The sequence below is a fragment of the Theobroma umbraticum genome, unplaced genomic scaffold (assembly GCF_002168275.2).
Source record: "Theobroma umbraticum cultivar Fairchild unplaced genomic scaffold, ASM216827v3 scaffold_459.0, whole genome shotgun sequence".
Classification (NCBI taxonomy): domain Eukaryota; kingdom Viridiplantae; phylum Streptophyta; class Magnoliopsida; order Malvales; family Malvaceae; genus Theobroma; species Theobroma umbraticum.
The window spans coordinates 482,934-497,330 of NW_018397286.1; the positions used below are offsets into that span (position 1 = coordinate 482,934).

The 14,397-nt window shown below is 33.9% G+C and overlaps 1 protein-coding gene and 2 long non-coding RNA genes across 3 annotated transcripts; 2 read left to right on the forward strand and 1 right to left on the reverse strand.

Annotated features, from left to right (window-relative positions):
* The first annotated feature begins 1,355 nt into the window (after positions 1-1,355).
* Positions 1,356-2,533, forward strand: LOC110428503 (uncharacterized). Its single transcript, XR_016352214.1, has 2 exons — positions 1,356-2,001; positions 2,118-2,533. It is a non-coding gene; the product is annotated as an uncharacterized LOC110428503 (long non-coding RNA).
* A 1,141-nt stretch (positions 2,534-3,674) lies between these two features.
* Positions 3,675-8,661, reverse strand: ATWHY2 (WHIRLY 2). Its single transcript, XM_021444339.2, has 8 exons — positions 8,491-8,661; positions 8,018-8,139; positions 7,818-7,915; positions 7,561-7,653; positions 7,191-7,285; positions 6,949-7,022; positions 4,897-4,985; positions 3,675-4,073 (listed from the first exon to the last, which is right to left on the reverse strand). Exons 1-8 carry the CDS (start codon positions 8,511-8,513, stop codon positions 3,957-3,959), a joined length of 711 nt encoding a protein of 236 aa, XP_021300014.1. The 5' UTR covers positions 8,514-8,661; the 3' UTR covers positions 3,675-3,956.
* Positions 8,662-9,591: 930 nt separating this feature from the next.
* On the forward strand, positions 9,592-13,512 carry LOC110428512 (uncharacterized). Its single transcript, XR_002446467.2, has 2 exons — positions 9,592-11,693; positions 12,629-13,512. It is a non-coding gene; the product is annotated as an uncharacterized LOC110428512 (long non-coding RNA).
* The last annotated feature ends 885 nt before the right edge of the window (positions 13,513-14,397 follow it).

The following is a 14,397-nucleotide window of genomic DNA, read 5'->3' on the forward strand; positions in this document are numbered from 1 at the left end:
GATAGACTGCCTACGCGCGGCCTCTGCGCACTAGCCTGCCAGCGCCCAAGCACACAGCCTGTGCGGGGGCCAGTCCCACCGAGGGGCCTAAGAGGGTGCCAGCCCACCAGACCCACTCTTTTGATGTATTGAGCTGCTGGAAATTTTAGCTTCCCTTCTAAATATTTAGGAAGGAAATATTTTGGAGGGAAATATTTGGGGGAAAATTGACTATAAATAACCCTTTTTACTTTGTGTAATTCATTCAATAGAAGTTCAGTTTTTCTTTTTCCATCATTCTCTTCTCTTTTCTTCCTTTCCCTTTTATGCAAGTTTGCTTGCCGGCTTAAAGCCATTGTGTGGATGTGTGAGTATTCCGACTGACCGAAAAATAGTGGGTTGCGTGTGGGTGTGCTGAGTGCTTGCTGGGCGGGTGCTGAGCATCAAGGCTGACTTGGGTTCTAGTACTGGGATAAGGGTTGAACCCAAGGCCGCACGGAGGGTGGTCTGAAGAATCACCTCGTGACAACATGACCTGGTTTGCAACTGAAAGTTATGTGGTATGTGTGAGTGAAATTTTATTTAATTTTCGTTCAAATTAAAATTTAGATTAATAATCTAAGCTTTAGTTTTAATATTAGATAAATAGAGGTTTGAAAAAGCTAGAGCCATATGCTTCTTATAGTGGCCAAAGAGATGCGTATCATAGCAATCTCATCAACTTTAGGCTAAAAAAAGTCCTTTTTCTTAAGATAATGAGGAATGCTATTGAATTGAGAAAAGATAACTCACTAGTTTTATATAATCAATGGCATTCTTTTGAATTATGTTAAAAAAAATGAATTTTTCTAAACTTAGAGTTGAAGTTGCTGTGATCTCTCCGGCTATTGGAGGAAGCCACAACTTTGGCTTTTACAGACTTCTCCAATATTAAAACTAAAGTTTATATTGTTAATTTAAATTTTAATTTGAGAAAAAAATAAGTTGTTGATAGAATTATCGACGAAAATTTTCATTGATAATACCGATAAAATATTTTGATAGATTTCTTTCATTATTGACTAAAGATTGACCAACAGATCAAATCTATTACTGACTGAATTGTGATGGAATACTTCTTGTGTAAATTACCTACTGAATATTTCGCAATTGCTGATGAAATTTTGACAAAAATTTTCATTATAATTTTTATCAATAATATATACCGACGAAATCTTTACTATTACTTGTAAAAATTTCCGATGATAATTTTTTTTTAGTGTTAAACTTCCAAGAATCAGGAATTCAAGATGGCAACAACAGACAAAGGATGGCATTTCACATTTTGTCTTCATTGGTGAAGACAAAACATGGATTAATAATTCAAGGGTGAGTTGCTTTGTTTCACATGGAACAGCCACGTGAACCCTATCTGCAACAATCAAGCATAGGACTTGTTCAATGCTTGGTTTTGTAGTAAACCAGTCCAGTGACATCTCTTAATTTCCTTCTTGAATAATGCATTCTGAGCCTTATAATTGTCCAGTAAAAACATATGTAATCAAGAAGCCAAGCAATTTAACAGCAGAAATGATCATACAACAGTAAGGAGACAGATGGTCTTGGAGGGTCTTGTTGGTCTCAGACTCCAGAGTTCTCCCAGTCTTGCAAGCAACAGAATCATGGGCATTGGCTCAGACATGTTTCCCAAGCCCTCCAAACAATAATTGAGAATCACTTCTCTCTCCCCCTCTCAACATCAATTGCATTGAAAATCTCCTGTATAAATACAATAATGTTTTAACACATTTCCAGTTCATCCATGAATGGGATATAAAGTTGTTATTTCTGCAATAAACAATGAGGCCTCCGCATTTCATCTTATTGTGTCTCCTCACAGCTGTTTTGTATCTTTTGTCTCCGTATAATGAATTTCCGAATCTTGCTTCTTCTCCTTCTTCAATCTTCCTTACAGGAAGGAGATCACTGAGGGGATTGAAGATGCCATTGCCTGATCACCAAAACAGGTATCTTAAATCAGAGGTAATAGCTAGTATATCCTTTAGGTTCTTGGGAAAATTTATTTCAGGATGGAAACTCGTTTGCAGATGTACCAATTATTATGTGAACAAAATAATTTTCACTACACATCCATGCAGGTGGCGGTTGACGTGGCTTTACAATCAGCAGCGACAGATTCCATGGCGCTCAGATATTCAAGGAGCCATAGCAATGACAATATGGAGGACCTCGTTTACTACATTGACTACCATGGAGTCACAACTCATCCAACCCCAACCCCAAAACATCCTAAGCCATAACTTGATGCCTTTGTTATGTCAAATCAATAGATGAATGTATAATTGAGCAGCAATAATTAGGCTAAAAATAGTTTTGCTTCCATCATGGAAGTCTTTAATTTTTTTTTTTTTAAAAAAAAGGGTTAAGGTCTGGTTTTGGCTTTCATAGTTATCTTCACTACTATGCATTTCAACTTTAATATAGACCGAGTGAATTTGTATTGAACGAGAGAAAACTATCTCTGGTTATAATGTAATAGACTCAATATTGTTTATTTACTGTGTTTGATTCAGTTATGTAATTACTTGAGCTGTAACTCATATTTCGACTTAATTTTTAAATTCTATTGATTAAAATTGCATTAGTTATTATTCGCTTTTTTAGGGGAAACTCAAGTTTATCCAAGTGAACATCATTACACCTCAGCCAGCTGAATTACAAGCATAGTCAGTGTGGCTTGTTCCATTCATTTCCCAATCCCAGGAGTTATTGTAAATAACTAGAATTTTAACTTTTCTTCTCCCAATGGCAAGATGACACTGAAAACAGCACACTGATGACTTGAGCTTGTCTCACCCAGTAACCTATATATCGACACTTGCCAGGTAACCTATAGAAAAGCATAAGATATGCGCCAAATTCTTTGACGGAACAACAAATGTCCAGATATCAGATAATGGCATCTCATCTAATACAGAGAAACCAGAAGCTTTTCTCTTGCTCATACAACCATTTGACAGTTCATTTACATCATATTAAACAAGTTAGCACTTGTACGTGAGCTCTCATCTCCAGTACGTCCTGTTCAGTCAAATCTGAAAGGACTACATCTATAGCAATGCACCCATCAGGCGAAACAGCACCATTTTAGCAGCCAGAAGCATAAAGACTATCCAATAATCAAAAGGTTTTACTAGGGCAGTTTAACCAATGAGGCTTAGGTGCAACAACTCTTTTCCCAGCCTTTGCCCAAAAATAGTCGCATAAACCCACAACTCACTCAGATAAAACTGGAAAAGGTCATCTACAGGAATTTTGTAGGTTAAAATCAATCTACATAAAAGATATAATTTTTGGATACATAAACTAGTTAATACATGATTTATAGAATTATATTTATGATTTGAAGTTGCCACAACTCCATCTAGTACTCATGTGTTAATATGCATACTTATAAATTATTACTAATAATTGATTATTCCAAGCCTTATATAAACCTTACCAATCACACTCATATAAAATGCGAAATAACTATCACAATCTCCCTCCATCTTTGATGACAAATCACAACATTACAATCCCATACCAAGATTTTAAAGTCCAACTTATTAACAATCACTCACATCTCACTCATTCAACTCTTTTATATTCTGGAAAGAATGTTGCTTTCGCAAAAGTTTGAAAAATCAAAAATATAAAAGCATGGAAAATAGAATTACGTGCCATGTGCATATTAAATCTAGTTCATGCAAAACCTTACGGGTCAACCTATAACTGAAAATAGCACTGCTGTCACCAGTCACGACAAGTACAATATAGTACAGGTTTCAGCTAACAAAAACAGAATAAGGTCAAATCAAATAAAAACAAAAGACACAAAATAAGGTAGAGTGTTCAGCAAGTCCATATCATATTTGCAAAATATAAGGAAGCAGAATAGGCAGCGCCAAAAACTTTCTACTTAGATTTTCATCACTTCATCTATCCCACTCCAAATCCAAAAGCTTCGGATTCACCTTTGATGAACTCCCCTCTATGCCTTTATGTGAACGATTGGTCAACCAATCCCAGCCAATGATGTGGGGCAATGCAAACTGTGCAAGACCAAAACAAGGAATAATTTCATGCTGCCCTTGACAAAACTACATAGGTTGCTCACCAAGTAATAGAGAAATCATGCCAAAAGTCATTCGCTTTTAAAACCACATGGCAAGGAAACAGTAAGTCCACCAGAATGGACCAACTCAAAATCACTGGCTAAAAGAAAACGAAGCTTATCATTAATCAACTTATCAGCTCAAAGAAGGTTTATAATCATTTGCTATAATCACCAGTATAATATTTCAGTCTGAACTAAATTCAAACGTTGGCATATCATGAAATTAAGAGAAATCTAACAAATCAACTTGACTTACATTCCATCATGGCAGTACAATAGTGTTAACTGTTATCTAGGAAAGAAAAAGGTAAAATAATGCTACTTATCAAAGAAATAAACCTATTAGACTAATTTAAGAGCTGCATAAGTCCCGCAGCTCTTAAACCCCATGCCTAGCATTGAATGACAAGAGTACTATCCTCTAACAAAAGTCAAATATCACATCTTTAATAATAGGCTGCAAAATATGTAGAGCATCAGGGGTTTTCTGAACTATACGTGTGTGTGAGTGTGTGTGTGCATGTAGCCTGCACATGCAAAAAGTATATTTTCTTTATGCATTTTCAGAATATTGAAAAAGGGCCTCTAGTCCTGATTCCTAATATGACTAATGAGGTAATTTACTGATTATCAGCCTAATCTCTCACAAATATTTAAACTCACACAGACACCCACAATCATTATTTACACTAATAGGATAAGAATTCCAGTTAAATCATGGAGACAGCAAGAAAGTTGAGTTAGTTATCATATCATACACTGCAAGCTGTCTTCAATACAGCAAATTCGGCTGTCGTGATAGGAACGTTAAACCGCTCATTGGATTTTAGAAGGTTGTTGGAAACAGCTGCAAAGAAATTGCAGAAAAAGTTAAAACTTACAGAGAACACTCTGACAAAGAAATAAGTTCAATACTAGTTACCATCTGTTGCCATTAAATTTTACGTTGTAGATTGCTTTGTTCATATATAAACTAATAATAGTTGCCTAGAATTTGGGAAACATAGTATAGGGGAGAAATACAAAAGAAAGAACTTTCAATTTGTTCTGCACTTTCAAAAAGTCTCTTATTACTCCAAAAGGTGTAGCAGAGCATTGCACAAGTACCTTTGGAGATGATGATCTACTACTCTTTCCATCATTGATTAATTTTTACATTTTAAAGGGAAGAATAATGCTTTTAACGAAATTCCCATACATATGGGTGATGAATGCCTAAATGACAAATATTGACAAATTATTGCAAAAATCATAAATGTGGTTAGACTTGCCTAAATGACATTTGAGGCCGTAACCAAGGTATTCAAGACAAAGGCCTTGCTTAAGTGCCTCCTCTAGGGGGATCTCAGTTGTGTTTTCACATCTCACCATGCCTGAACAACTACACATGCTTCTGGCTAGCCTTTTACTGCATAAGCAGCAATAAAAAGAGCATAAGAAGCAATTTTAGTTTGATAGCATTGTCCAATGACATATATGCAATACTCTTTTCTTTTCCCCATTTCAGAATACAAAAGAACACTGATTGCGAATCTGAAAGGACCCATCCCAAGATGACATCCAAGCCAACAGAGAATAAACTTTTCTTATTGTTGTGGAAAAGATTAGCCATAAGGCTTCCTTATCACCAAGATGACAAAGACATTTGGTCCAAGCAAATCTCAAAATTTCTCTATAACCTGAATATGAGTAGGAGCTCTAAACCCCTAGATGTATGTACATACATAATAGACGTTTCTGTTCCCATATATGTACCTATTTTCTGTCAATCAACCCTAACCCTTATCCTTTCAAGCAATCTTAGGAAAAGCTGTCACAAAGATTAATATTGTCCTACACAATTACGGCCCCACTTGATTCATAAACCTGTCAAGCCCAGATTTCTCACTGCATAAATTAACTCAGCACTCACCAACCTTTCAAAAATCCACCAAAATCTCCCTGCTCTCCTTTGGTAAAAATAATCATGAGATCAGGCATTCCAGGCAGCATGCTTTCATGCCTAGTATTTTGAGGATAGGTTCATTAAATGAAGCACTCCAGAAATCCCAGTCAAACCCAGCAGCCCTTCTTAAAGGGCAGTTTATACCAATTGTTTCATCCCACCCCTTGGCATGCCATTTTATTTTTGGGAATTTCTAAACACTTGTAGCACCAATCCCATTCAACTATCTGTAAACCTTCGATTCTTAGGAACCTGTTCCCAGCCACCCAACAGGAGCATTTTCATCTCTCTAAAACTAGTCAAGAGTTGGTCTGTCAGAAACAACCTACGGCTTGCTTCAGTTATAATTTCTGCTAAGACAAAGCAACATGGGCTAAAAAAATTAACTAGTCAAGAAACAATATGATATGGAAAAACAGAAAATCCATCAAGAGATTATGAACATGTATTCTTGTTCAGCCATTGAAATTGATTGACTGATTCACTACAATATTTTGGCTTAACAATAAGTTTTAAATACCTCTCATTGTGCCCCTTCCAGGCACACCAAGTTGCATGAACCAAATAATCCAAGAACAATAGGTTAGTGGTCTAGGGGCTGAGATCTCACCAAGATTAATCTAATTTCATAAAAAATCAACTCTTTAATGTTTGGAGGACATAGGTGATAACAAAAAGTTCCTATCCTGCTAAACTATAAATATCTGTTCTTTACAATAATGCTACTCTTTCTTGCAAAGAATTTTGGAAATAATGTCCAGCTCTTAAAAGACAAAAATTAGCAAAAATAAAACAAAATGTTGCTTCGAGAGAAAGCAATATTAAAGTTGAAAACAAAGCAAGTAATTAGAGATAGGTTACTTACTCAAAGAAATCATGTAGCCATTACCACCATCAAGTGCCTTAATATATAGCTTCTTGCTTACTTGACCAGCGTTACTGTAGCACAAATTATTTTGTCAACTTAAAACATTAAAAATAAAAAAGCTAGCATAATGCAAGCTATAGCTTTTTTTCAAAGCACACAAATGTGCACTAATAATTAATAGAAATTAGAGTTGCTTCCAACTAAAAATATATGGGGAAAAAACAAATGCGGAACCAGACCTTGATAGCATTGAAGGGTCATGGAAGAATTCAGACACATCATGAGCACCCATGCTAATCAAAGACCCAACCTCTGTTGGTGACAAAGCAAATCTCTGCAAAATGTTAAAGAAATCAATATGCTTAGCAACATAATAGGGGGAGGTCAAGAGCAGAGAGACAAGACAGAGACAAAGTGTATCATAGACAAAAATTCTCCAGTTAAATGCATGATAAATCTATGTATAATCTTTGTTTTTTCTTTTTGGGCTCAGTCAAAGTGAAAATCTATGTATAATCTCTTGATGCAGAAAAATGAAGTTTTCAGGGTTTAGGGCTTTACTTATCAATGCACTAAAAGTTTAATGAGGGAACAATTTGAAAACATTACCTGTCTCTTTTCCCAATCATACTTGCGCTCACCAACAGCAGGCCAGAAAGTCAACATCATAGCCCCACGGCGATCAAGTTTAAGGTTACCAGACTATTAACATGTGGCAAAATGAAAAGCAGCATTGGAGCCCTCAGCAAGATATATATGGTAATATTTACAAAGGTTGAGGGAGGCACACAAAAAAGAACTTTGAGAGAAAGAAAAATGTTAGTAATATTTAGGAAAAGGTGTAATGGAGGGGAATTCAAGCATACATCTATTTTACTGAAAGTTGGTAGAAGAGGAGTAACAGAGAATGCAGCTTTTCCCTTGTATACTGTATAAGGAGCAATCACGCGAGCGGTAGAATTTCCTGCAAGTTCATATGCGGAAAAGGACTTAAACAATCACAAACACAAGCCATAATTAGCCAATATAGGAAAACCAAATCCAAAGAAAAGAATGCATTAAAGACCTTTGGCAGCAGAATCATGTATCGAAGTTGAAATGGCCGCTCGGGATTCGAAAGCATGAGACCATAAAGCATCTCTAACATCACCCCCCTTCACAGATAGCAGTGTTTGGGAAGAAAGGTTCCTGCTTACAGTCAAAAACAATGCCCCAGTAAAAAAAATCAACTTGAAAAGGGTTCAGTGCCCATATCAAAGTCAGCAATCGGTTCTACTCAGTAATGAGATTTTTCCATGTAAAATTGAAAACCCATTGCCTGAAAATCAGAATTTACTTAGAAAGAATGCTCCTAACAACTTTAAACTGTTAAATAAATATGCAAAATTCACACTGCCCAAAAACCTGAACCGATGATTGAAACTATAAAAGAAAATGAGACCTAGGAACAGACAACTTCATTCTGCTAAGCACCATAAAATCTTAAAATGTCCCAAAGAGATTAAATTTTCAGCGAGAAATAAACCAGGAAAAAAATACCTGGAGCGCCATAATTTCATCATCTTTCTTGGATACTCTCTTAGTCTTAGAAGAGTGGAGAGAATGTTTTGCTCCGCAGACAGCTCGCCTTTGTTTTTGGGCGGCCATGTACTATACTTACTACTCCCGACAATGGGCCTTCGCTATGGCTCGAAGAGGAAGGCCATGACATGTCTCGCCCTACTCACGGTCCGATGTATTAAATTTACATTTTGATATATAAAGAAAATTTAGAAAATTAAAACTAATTTCTTAAAAATTTTAATTAATATTTTTTAATTATATTAAATTATCTTCTCGACAAGTAATTATTTTTTCGATAATCATGAAATGGTAAAATAAAAATACCAAACATAAACTAATATAATTAAGTAACCCAAAACCAAAAACCCTCTATTTAGTAAGATTTTGTACACTCCTTCCATAAGAATGACACATCCTAATTAGATTCATCTAACTTTCCTTTTTTATTACCTTATGCCCGCTAGGTTTGAGCAGTGTTGAGCAAATCGGATTGGATCAATTGAATCGAAAACAATGGTCTATTCAATTTGATTAGGGGGACAATTATCAAAAAATTAAATTGGTCAATAATTGATCAACTTTTTAATTAAATTTATTTTTTAAAAATTTTAAACAGATTAAATCAATTTTTTTGTTAATTTTATTTTTTCATTAAAATAATTGAAAGTTAGAAGGTTCAACCCCTTACACTCTTGATTATTAATTAAAACTCTAACCTTTTAATTAAGTACCTTTTTTTGTTATCTTTTTACCATATTTAATATATATTTAATGCTAAAATTCCATTGTTTAAAAAAATGTTAGGACTGAATCCGTAGGACTAGTTAAATTGAGAAATAGTGACACATTGATTCCTAAGTATTTTGTTAGGGAATAAACTATGTTCGGGTATTTAGAGGTAATGATCTTTTTTTCATTGTTTGATTTTAGGGAAAAAGGATTTGAGTTCTATTCTTTTAGATAAAGGAAGTGTATCAATCAATAAGTTAAATATTTAGATACACTTAAATTAATATATTTAAATATTTTTAAATAACACTTAAATAATTTCATTTAACTACCTCAATAAAGTGTATTAAGCAAACAACACATTATTTTTTTTCTTTTGTTGGTGGCAGCTGAATGGTTAAAAAAAAATAAAAATTTCTATCCATTTAAATATTTTTGTTGATTTTTGCCCAAACACTTGTGTATACCCTTTCCTCCAATTGAAATCCTTAGAACCCTCTTTCTTTTGTCACCGAAAAAGAAAAAGAAATTTGAATTTCTGACTTCCTTGATTCATAGCAACGAAAATCATCTCTCTCTCGCTCTCTTCAAATCACAATTTCTTAAAATCTCTTGAAAACTTCATTTGCCTCTAGGTTCTTCCCAATCATTTTCTCTTCTCTTCTCTCTTTCTCACTCTAGGGTTTTTGAATTTGAGAGAAATTTTGTAGTGATTGAGCGCGAAGATAGAGGTTCCATGGAATTGGTACAAGGTGGCACTAGATGCAAAGGGAGGACGACATGGTGAAAATCTCTCATTTTATTTAGGCCATTGAAGAACTGTTAATTGCTGTAAATCCTGTCAGTATGAAGTTTTTTTTCTTTTTTTTTTTGGGTTTATTTTGGTTTTGCTGAGTATGTTTGATAATTTGTTAGTATTTGGAATCAGTTTGCTAAATAGGTTTCATGTAAATCTTGTCCCCTTATATGAGCATGCTCAAACCAATTTGTTGATTTCTTGTTTACTTGTTTGAGCTCAATATACTATCTAAACAATATTATTATTCATTTTGTTGTGTGCTAGGTATTATAAGTATTAACTTATGAATTGGTTACATAGCCATATAGTTTTCTATTAAAAGTTCTAAGTTTATATCAATTTTCTTTTATGTTGTGTTCAAAACATAAATTTACAAAGGCGAATTTGAATTTAATCTAGTATATAAAATGATGAGGACAAAGACAAGAATCATTCAAAAATGATGAGGATCAATTTTTTTCTTCTTTTGGCTACATAGCTTATCAAGTTTATATTAGTAGATTTGTAGTCAATTCACTTGAAATTTATGCAGTTAGTTTGTTTATTAACTGTGTTCATTGTTTGGTTTTTTTTGGCTATCCTAAATCCTAAATCATTGTAATATCAATTTGCCAAAAATCTGTTCTAGTTTGAATGCTCTGTTGGCTTGACTTAGTTACCATTTTTCCATTCTCTATATGTATGTGCAAAACCTATTATCGCATATATGTGCAGACTTGTATGGACACCGAGCTCACTAGAATTTGTATCAGTTATGGCAACATTATTAGTGTCTCTGTGCTATTAAATTGTCTGGAAATGATCTCCTTTTCTCTAGCCTTCTGCGTTTTTGGATAAGTGTTAAAATACATGGTTGTTAAAATGAGAATCTGAAAAAAAAAAAATGGAAAAGGAGAAAACTAAAGCACTGAGGTAAGGATGATGAAAAAGTGACATCCTTTGGGTTCTGACTACTTTAATTTATCAAATCTTAATGGGCTAATTTCTCAAATTAGTTTCATCCAATCTTTTGGGATTGATTTTTAATGGCTTTGGTATAAGTGATTTGATGGATTTAAGGGTGGAAAAAAAGACTGCTTGTTGTCTTTGCTTTTTCATGTTGTGAGGTTTTTTAATTCTTGGTATTTGAATAATATTTGATCTTTTTGTTTCTAGAAGTATGCAGAAGCAATCCATCTTAATAGTTGTCAGCATTTGGGGTTGAATTATAGTTTATAAAGATTTACAAGTATAATTTGAAAATTTTTTGTTATTGGTATTACATTAATTATGATAAGTACATAATTTTTCTATAATTCTTGAAAATATATTTTAGTGCTAATTATTGATATAATTAATTGCATTATGCAAGATTTACTTTAATTTGGATATACCTATCTTGAAATAAAGATTTATCTATTTTTCTAATTCACTAGAACTTGACTTTATAGGCAAATGATGTGGTATTTTGTGGGCGAATCCTAATGTTTGTAGCACATTTCTTTCCATTGTCTGAACATTCAGGTAGTCATTTCTATTTAGGCTCACTTTGTTCTTCGATTGTTATTAGTTCTCCTTTCTTTGTGAGCTCAAATAATGCTTTGCAACCGTGAATATAAAGGAGTTTTTAACACATCAAACGAGACAAAATATGAGAAGGACCCACCTGAAGGTGAATTCTAGTTAACTCCATTTTCCTACTTTTCTAGTTTGCATTTACTTGTGAAGTGTTTGTATTTTCTAGTCAGCATCAATTTTAATTTACATGCTTTTTTCAGGCATTTCTGCTAATTTCAACTTTTATAAAATCTTTTGGAGTTTACTGATTAGTTATGCCACTTTGAACTTTTGGAAATGGATGTTCATTTTCTCTTAGTCTCCTAGAAAATAGTTGGGGAGGAGATCTGCTTTTTCTTGACAAATTTTGAAAAAGATTTTAGTTTCCTATTTTCACAAACTTAAGACCCTGCAAGGATACAAGTACCAACTCACTTGACTAGGTAATTACTGCTTAACATAGATTCATCATCTTTCCTTCTACATAGTTATATCATTTGCATCATTTGCTAAAGTTTATTAAAAGCACCAAATGCCAGCAGTCACTTAGTTCCCCTATTGCCATGTATGCGATAATCAAAACCTATTTCATTATGAACATAATCAAACCTCTGTTATCAGCAACAAAAAAGAATTCAAGACTAGGGACTTAAGTATATATATAAGTTCAAGCACTTATAAGATGGATTATATTTGTTATCATAACCTTTGTAAGAGTGTTAATGTAGGACATTTGTCAAATTCATTGATTCTCTTCTCACGTAGATCATTTACTTGTTGCTGCTATATTTCTTGAGTGTGCTTGCTTTCCAAATTTCACAAAGATCTTGTAAAGTGATAACTCTATTATATAGAGCTATCATAGGCATCTTTGGAGCTTTAATTTTGCTAAGTCTTCTAGTTTTTTTAATCCTAAGGTAGTTTCTAGTTTTCTTTTTAGAAATAATTTAACTTATGTGATGTCAAGTTCCATTTATGCAAGTTTAACTTAATTTTTTGTCAAAAGTTTCTGAATTCAGCCTCTGATTATTTAATCCCTTAATGTTGAAGGACATGCAAAGACTTGGAGCATGAATGCAGAGGAGGGTTCAAGTGGGCTCAAAAGTAATTGAACATGCTGAAGTTTTTAGGGCATAAATTGAGCTATAGATGTTCGATCGAAGTGAATCTTGAACCAATGGAAAGCCAAGAGGATGAGCTACAACTTTGATGTTTAGTACTTGGCTCAAATCAAAAGGAATCATGACCAAAAATGAAGTTGAAAGTGAGATCCATAGCAGCTCTGCACTAAGCAGCTTGAAGGAGAAAAACATGAAAACAGAACCTCCAGCGTTGCAGCAGCAAGTTTCCAGCGCTGCAGCGTTGTCCAAGTCAGACAGATTTTCGCTACAGCAAGTTTTCATTTTCGTTGCAGCAAGGTACAAGGCAAATCATGTCAGAAGGATTTTCGCTGCAGCGAAAAAGAGGTTGTTTGCAATGCCAAGTTAGGAACAAATTCGCTACAGTGAAATTCCATTCTCACTGCTACAGGAACACGTCAGATAATGAATATTCCTGCATGAGTTTTTAGGTCAAGCTGAAAAAAGAGGGGGTATACATAGGAAGTTTTGCGCTGAGAAAAAAGAGGATTTGGAGAGACCATTTTGGGCAAAAGGAGGCAAGAACAAAAACGAAAAAAGAAGAGGAATCAAGAGCTGGAGGATCCAAAAGCTATAACAGAACATTTTCTCACTCTAGATTTGATTCTCTCTCTCTAACTCTTTTTGTAGAACAATGTTTTTGTTTGTTGAAATGTATTCTTTCCTTTTGAACATGTTGAACTAGAGTTTTTAATCTAGGATTATGGTGGATGCTATTGTGTAGTTGGAATCCTTTGGATTCTTTCTTTACTTGTTTTAATGAGAATATCAATGTTTATTCAAATTTATGCTTATTGTTTCATTTGTTACTTGATCACTAGTAAATTGAGTATAGGGTTTTAGATGATGCTTGAGAAGGACTAGTTAAAAAGACCCAAATTTGAGTAATGTATGTTCATCCCATATTAAGAAATTAAGTGGGTGATTATTTAATAGGATAAACATATACTTATTAATCATACATAGTCACTAGGTCCTAAACTTAGTGAACTTAGCTTTAGTGAATGTTCTATAGACATATAGATAGTTAATGAAGCTAGGTAATTGTGTGATAACTCGACGGAGTACCATGCATGCTTAGGGAACCTAAACTAACATTGATTCTCATAAAAAGTAGATAGTTGATTGATCTTGTATCCTTACAAAGCAATAGCTGAAACTATAGTCCTAGGTCTTAATTATATTGTTTCCTTACTATACATTTAACTTGCAATCCTTAGGTTAAAGTAAACTTTTAGAGTAAATTTTATTTCACTTTTAACAACTTGTTCCTCTTGTTATTTGGATAAAACTTAGTTTGTTACAATTTTAGTAATTAGTAACAAATAGTAAATCAATTCCTCGAGGGATCAACAACTCTATTTATCACTATATTACTTGTTGCAACCATGTGCATTTGTGCATAATCCTTGTATTTCACATTTAAATTTTGAGCACAATCCATATCAAGTAAAAGATTTATTTATTTAAAAACAAGCAACAAGTTTTTGGCGCCGTTGCCGGAGAGTTGTTTTTTATTTTTGTGCTAATATTAATACTAAGCAAGCTAGTCTTAATTCAAGCTTTATTTTTCCTTGTTTTTAGGTACGCAAAACCATCATTATATGAGAAGAGTACGGAGCTTGGAATGGGTTTTACGTGATACGAAAATAGGGGAAACTTTTCAAAGATTACTTAGAC